Source organism: Triticum urartu, chromosome 7A (assembly GCF_056163025.1).
Source record: "Triticum urartu cultivar PI428250 chromosome 7A, HENAU_Tu73, whole genome shotgun sequence".
NCBI classification, from domain to species: domain Eukaryota; kingdom Viridiplantae; phylum Streptophyta; class Magnoliopsida; order Poales; family Poaceae; genus Triticum; species Triticum urartu.
Genome location: NC_141879.1, coordinates 161774182 through 161781026, shown reverse-complemented (window position 1 = coordinate 161781026; position 6845 = coordinate 161774182). Strand labels below are relative to the sequence as shown.

Here is a 6845-nt window from a genome sequence, read left to right as displayed (position 1 = left end):
GAAAAAATAAATCTTCCACGTCTATGCATATATACAGGTAAATCACCAAACATATGTACTAATACTTTGTCTATGTATGTCGTAAAGCTCGTAAATAAACGAAGTCACAACTTACGTTGTTTGATGAATATCAAATATCATATATGGAAAATCAATATCAAATATGACGCAATCGTTTGAAAGCTAAAATATCTATGCGGTTGTTGTGGCAGGTCGAAGTATAATGATATTTAGATGAATCGAATAATTAGGTCCACTATAGGAACAATTTAAATAGGCAAACATGCAAACAAATATGACAACTCTATCTTACAAATTCTAAAAAAGATCAAAAAAATTAGTATTCATGAGAAATCAAAATTTTCAATAATATTTTATGAAACTAGCAGCTAATTTATAACAAAACTTTATTTAATTTATAGAATTCAGAATAACAAGTTAGAGGAAAATAGCATCGTTTTTCATACAAATTTAGTATGCAGCTAAAAATGTACATACATAAGGGTAATAGAATTATATACACTTTTTAACCAAATGTTAGAAATTACTCCCGCCGTCCAGGTTTATTGGGCGCTCTCTTATTTTGGTTCACAGTTTGACCCTAAATTTGACTCACAATTCATAAACTATATATCACAAAAATTATACGATGAGAAAACTATTTCGAATACAAATGCAATAATATAACTTTTGTAACAAATTCTTTATATTTTGTTAGTTTTATAGAGGGTCAAAATTTAACCCAAAATACGATGGGGCCCAATAAACCCGGATGGAGGTAGTAGCACAACAATGAAACCGATTATGTATATTTTCTTTCTTTTCTTTATTTCCATTTATGAACAAAAATCGTAGATAAGGATCTGGCATGGGAAAGAATAAGGAAGGGTGTGTGATGTTCTTTTTCTCCCGTTGCAACGCACGGGCCATGTGCTATAACTACAATAGATAGATTATTTGCAAAAAAAACTACAATAAATAGATTACAAAGATACACATCTTAGCGAATTAAACACCCCCAATTTATTCATCGGCCCTCGCTCAATCCGGGCCGTCCAAGCGCGATATACGAAATCTACGACATCAGCAGCGTGATAAGCATCCCCCTTCTATTTATTCCTCGCCCCGTCCCATCCGCTGGCTCGCTCGCCCTTTCAGTTTCAGTTCCACACTCCCCTCTCGCCGTCTTCGCGAATCCCAGGTACGCCGCCCGCGGCCCGTCTCGTTCGGCTAGCAAACCTAGGGTTTCCTCCGAATTTCCCCCGCACGAATTCGTTCCTGATTTCCCCCTAGGACGTGCTGCGATTGAATCCCCCGTTCGTTGTTCTGCCCTTCCAGATTTCTCGTCGATTTTGATGGGCGCGGCGCCATTTTTGTGGTGATTTTCTTGTTGTTTGCCCCCCGGACCCGCCCCGTGGAGCGGCCATGGTGAAGACCCCCAATAGCACCCCCAAGGCCAAGGCCAAGGCGGCCTCCTCCGGCGCCGGCGCCGCCAGGCCGTCCCCGGCGAGCGCTTCCGGCTCTGGTTCGGCGAAGGCGTCGAAGTTTAAGAAACGGAAAGCCATTGGCGCCGGCGCAAAGGTCGCGGCCACTGCTGTGGCAGCGGCCGATGGGTCCACCTCCGCGGGCCCTGCGCCTGTGCAGAAACCGTCCACTCCTTCTGGAGCATCGCCTGCGGCATCTTTGAAGCCAGCCGCCGTAGCTGAAGGATCATCTGCTGCCCAGGTACCGGCACCAAAGCCAGACACCGCTGAAGAAGCATCAGCGTCGACTCCAAAGCCAAAGCCAAAGCCAAAGCCGGCTGATGCTGCAGCTGCCACCAGCAATGGGGCGGGTGCTAGCGGTAGTAGTGGTGGTGGCAAGAAGAAGAAGAAGGGGCATAAGGAGAGGCTTATGGCTTGGAAGGGAAAGGGGAAGCAGGAGGAGGCGCAGGGGAATAAGAAGGAGATGAGGAAGGAGGAGGGGGAGCAGGGGAATAAGAAGGGGATGGGGAAGGAGGAGGGGGCGCAGGGGAATAAGAAGGGGATGGGGAAGGAGGAGGGGTCCAAGAAAGAAGGGGGTGGTGATGGCAGGGCAGGAGGGCTTATCTTCATGTGCAATGCACAGACTAAGCCGGAGTGCTTCCAGAACCGCGTGTTTGGCATGCCCATGGGGAAGAAGGAGATGGTGGAGAAGGTCCGACCAGGGACAAAGGTATTCCTGTATGATTTTGACTTGAGGCTGCTATATGGAGTGTACAAGGCGACATCAAAGGGCGGGATAAACCTTGTCAGAAATGCATTTAACGGGAAGTTTCCTGCTCAGGTAATCTTGATTTTCCATTACCTAGATCCATATATGGTAGTGGAGTGAGCTGTTTTGCATTTTATGGGTGTATGCATTGTTCCTAAGGATGTGCGTGGCTCAGGTGCTCCGATAGTTTTGCAACACAAATGAATATGTTAGACATGACACATGAGTAGAAATCTTGCTGGGTCATGCTATTTCTAGAAAGATAAGCTCTATTTTAGGTCCAAACAGGGCCATGGATTACAGTAATTAGCGCTAATCTTGCATTGTAACTTCAATTGTGCATTTGTTCGTAAGGGTTCACAAACACCAGTAATGAGGATGTATGCCCTTGTTTGCCATCCCTAAAAATGTGTTAGTAGAATAGACTGGTGACACTTCTTCTGTTTGTTGGATAGTATGTGCATGGGTCCATATATGTGCAGAGGGTTCCTTAGTTTCATATCTTCTACCCAAGTTATTATGGAAGATGTAGCTAGGTGGATCATGATTTTAGCGGGCCATCATCGAATAATGCTTTGTTTTCTAATTATAATATCGATGCATCCTATAGATATAAAAATGGCTGACTTAAATGCCTCGACCAGTTAATCTATGTTTTCTCATTCTTGATGAGAACTATATGCCATTGTTTGTAAGCCCTAAAATGTATTAGTAGAATAGACTAGCGATCCTGTTGGACAGTATGTGCATGTGTCCATATATGTGCACAGGGTTCCTTAGTTTTGTATCTTCTACCCAAGTTATTATGGAAGATGTAGCTAGGTGGATCATGAATTTAGCTGGCCATCATCGAATCATCGTTCCGTTCTCCAATTATAATTGAGATGTATTCCTACATAGCATATAAAAATGGCCAGCTTAATGCCTCTACCAGTTATCTATGTTTTCTCGTTCTTGCCGAGAACTAAATAGTCTTCCATGTCTCCAATATTAACCACCAATGAGTTTCCTTCCCTTTTGGTGCCTGATTTTTCTTATGCATTAGACTTTATAGTTATTGCAACACACAAGAAACGTTAAAATTGAAGGAAAAAAACCTGTCAATGAAGTTACTAAAGCATGGTTTCTTCATGGTAAAGCAAGTTTTGCAGTTATCAAAATTATGTACCAAATATGAGATATGTGGTTAAACCTATGCACTGGTTCTTGATGAGATTTAGTTGATATTATTAAGGCTCTATCTGGGAGTAGTTGAGTGTACAAGTAGTGTAAATTTATGTGTCAGCCGAGCACAAGGTCTAGTTAGACGTGATCACGTGTATCATTTTTTTGGGTGGTAGCATGCTGACTCTTCAAATTAGTTATTGGTTGAGAACTTGAAATATCAAGACACTTAAAGATGCAACTGATGTAAATCTAATTAACCCCTCGTATGAAGAAATCATTTATGAGGGGTATACCCTGACACTGACCCAATCTAACCACTCCAAACTCAAATGCTTATTCAATTGTCCGTCTAAAAAGTTTACAACGTTAGCACTTGTAAAAGGGTTTTTTACTTGACACATCGCCTCTTTCTTCACAAATTGTATCTAACAAGCTTATGCAGCCCTATACAACTTTATCTATGAAGCCCAACTTGTTATATGCTATCCTCTAAGTTGGCCCTTTTTAGGATGAAGGCTAGCAAGTGATATTTGCCTCTTTTTTTTTGGCGAAAGCATAAGTACCTAGCACCCCTTGTGCACGAATCCTTCATTTACCTTGTTTTGTTTAAGATTTTCATTGCGCAAGCATGCTTCTCTTCGTAGTTAGTGAATTTTATTTTATTTATACTACTTGGTAGTCCTTTGGAGGATGGTGGCAACATGGCAACAACCATATAAGAAGTGGTGCTTCTTATTCCTCTGAAAAATGGTGATCTATATTGTGCATTGCAATTCCAATTATTATGCCAATGTTATCATGATGACACTTGATGAATGCGAAAACGAAGAGGCGTGCGATATGTTAGTGGTCCCTGGAAATTTCATAGTTAGAATGATTGATGCTATCTACCATAGTTGTATTTTGTATGCACATCTAGTTTTGCTGGTAGTTGTATTTACCCTCAAGGGTCAATCTGTTTGATTGCACTTCTGTTGGGTGGTTGGAGTTGGCTTGAGTAAGGCTGGAGATCATAGGCTGAAGTTTTGACGTCCTGTACATTGGAGTTTGGACTGGTTGTTTTACTAACAGCTGGGTTCAAGCTCAATGTGTTAGCCCTGTAACATATAGCTGTAAGTGGTATAGAGGACAGCAGACACATAATTTTATGTGCTTACAGTGGCCAAGCACTATTTCATGGGTGAAGGATTCCACACAAGCTTTTGATTAAAACTGGACCTTATGCCAGAGAAGTTAGTACTGAAGAAGAGTATTCTTATTGTTCTCAAAACTACTTTGATGTGTTTGATGTAGGTGAAATTTACGACTGATAAAGATTGCCTTCCTCTTCCTGAGAGTACTTTCAAGCATGCCATCAAAGAGAACTACAGTGCAAGCCGCAAATTTGACCCTGAGATCACTTCTACACAAGTGAGTGTCCTTGGGATAATTTTTGTTGAATTAGTTAGTTACTCAACATAACTATTGTGGGAGTTTCAAACATAAATGACGTTTTTACCTTGTTGTTTATCATATTATGTGATTTATGCAGGTTCGTAGGCTGATGGCTCTATTCAAGCCTATCACTGTATATCAATCAGCTCCAAGGAGTAATCTAGATGGAAGGTACCGCGATGAAGAAAGAAGGCATCAACATGAAGATAGGCCACATCCATTGCATGTTGAAGACAGGCGCCCGCAGGTGGTTGTACATGTTCCTCCTCCTGAGGACTCATACAGGGCAACACACTTTGCTCCATTTCCTACCGAGCCCCGACCTGGTCAATTTTTGGTTAATGTCCAGGATGAGCACAGATATTATCAACAAGCACCTCCTGCACCTGAGTCTCAACACATTCCTCTTGCCCCAGAGGCTCGCCATGTTCCTCTTGCCACAGGGCCTCACTATGCGCCTTCTGTACCAGAGCCTCGGCATGTCCCACCAGCATATTACCACCATTTGGCTCCTTCATCTGATGATTCTTACTACCGTTCTCGAGTGGATCCAGTGCATGAGCGGTAAGTTCAAATTCGTATGTTCTGCTAATTCCAACTGACAGTTGAACACATTGTGGTTATCACAATACTATCATGTCTTCACTGAAGTTATATATTGTGTTCTTGTCTTTACTGAAGTTATATATCTTGTCCTTGACTAATAAAATTCTTGAATTTCAGCATTGCTGCCAGAACACCTCCAAGGGATTACGCAGCACAGCTTGGGGAGTTGTCTGCTCGTGCTGACCATATGTCGGAGCTCTACCGGACCACTGTTCGTGATGCTCGCCTGGAGGATCCTTACCGCCCAGGAGAGCTTGCTGCCCGTGGTGCTCGTGTGGAGGAACTCTACCGCCCAGGAGAGATTGCTTCTCGTGGTGATCGTGTGGCGGATCTCTACCAGGATCTCTACCGCTCTGCAGAGGTTCCTTCTCGTGGTGCTCGTATGGAGGATCTCTACCGTCCAGGAGAGGTTGCTGCTCGCGATGTTCGTATGGAGGATCCCTACCGTCAAGGAGGGATAGATGCTCGTGGTTCTTATGGGGGGCTCTACCGTTCGGACCAGCTAAATGCTCGTGCCGTGGATCTCCCACATTCTTATCAGACCTCCAACCCTGCTTATGCTGAAGCCAGTCAGAGACCTGTCCCTACAGCAAGGGCCAACGGACCAGGTGTGCCGGTTTCCTCACTCTATTCCTTCGCCGGAGCGCCAGCATATCGATGATTTTTCTCAACATTTAACATGCCATGCCTTGGGTCGGTTGTACTGCCAGTCGCGTCGTCGGATGTTTACTTTTTGGTTAAAACTATAGCTTAACTGTGAGAAGTCGGGATGTTTTTCTCTCTTATCTTGTATGCCTGTTAAACTGCTTACCGGATGAATGGCATTCAGGTTGAGACTATGCTGTCCATGTTGCTGTGTTGATGTTATTATGCTTTATGCTTTTCCTGTGCCGGTGGTTGGTGACTTGGTGTCCTCTATCTGGGTTTGCAAGGCGAACATTGGTGTTTCTAGGTCGTCAAATTGGCTAGCGAAATGTGTGTTATATGCCACTAAAAATATATCGTTGGATTCTTCGTTGAATGAAGTTTCTAAACATATACTTTTCGTGGCGTGCACGCATTTTCTTTGTTGAAATGTGTCACACAATTTGTTAGTCAAATTGAAGATCGAGACATCCGTGTGCTCTCCTTACAAACCAAATGGAGGGGGTAGGGGTTCTCGCCCCGGGCATGCTTTTGCTTGCAACATCTGAGCATGCTTGGTCTTCGTGGCTGAGGTGGTGGCCTCGAATCTAGCTCTGCCGTGGGGGATGCTCGGAGGCGTTCTGTTGCAAAGCTGGCTGCGGTTGCCGGGAGTTGGGGGAGGTGCCGGTGTGGCTGGCAGCTTTTGGCTGGCAATTGTGGCAAGATGGTTGGGATGCGGTTGTTCCGGCTGGCATTCGCAGCTCCACGGCGGGGGCGTGGAG

At 43.9% G+C, this 6845-nt stretch overlaps 1 protein-coding gene across 1 annotated transcript; it reads left to right on the top strand.

The window, feature by feature from the left end:
• Positions 1–1092: 1092 nt before the first annotated feature.
• Positions 1093–6278, top strand: LOC125524595 (uncharacterized). Its single transcript, XM_048689631.2, has 5 exons — positions 1093–1201; positions 1339–2304; positions 4693–4809; positions 4931–5397; positions 5557–6278. The coding sequence occupies exons 2-5, from the start codon at positions 1426–1428 to the stop codon at positions 6098–6100; spliced, it is 2007 nt and encodes a 668-aa protein (XP_048545588.2). The 5' UTR covers positions 1093–1201; positions 1339–1425; the 3' UTR covers positions 6101–6278.
• Positions 6279–6845: the final 567 nt, after the last annotated feature.

Excerpts from the sequence above, each read along its gene's own strand:
- LOC125524595 (XM_048689631.2), top strand. The coding sequence starts at position 1,426 with ATGGTGAAGACCCCCAATAGCACCCCCAAGGCCAAGGCCAAGGCGGCC. Across the intron at positions 2,305-4,692 it reads ACGGGAAGTTTCCTGCTCAG|GTGAAATTTACGACTGATAA; the intron begins GTAATCTTGATT and ends TGTTTGATGTAG. Across the intron at positions 5,398-5,556 it reads GTGGATCCAGTGCATGAGCG|CATTGCTGCCAGAACACCTC; the intron begins GTAAGTTCAAAT and ends CTTGAATTTCAG.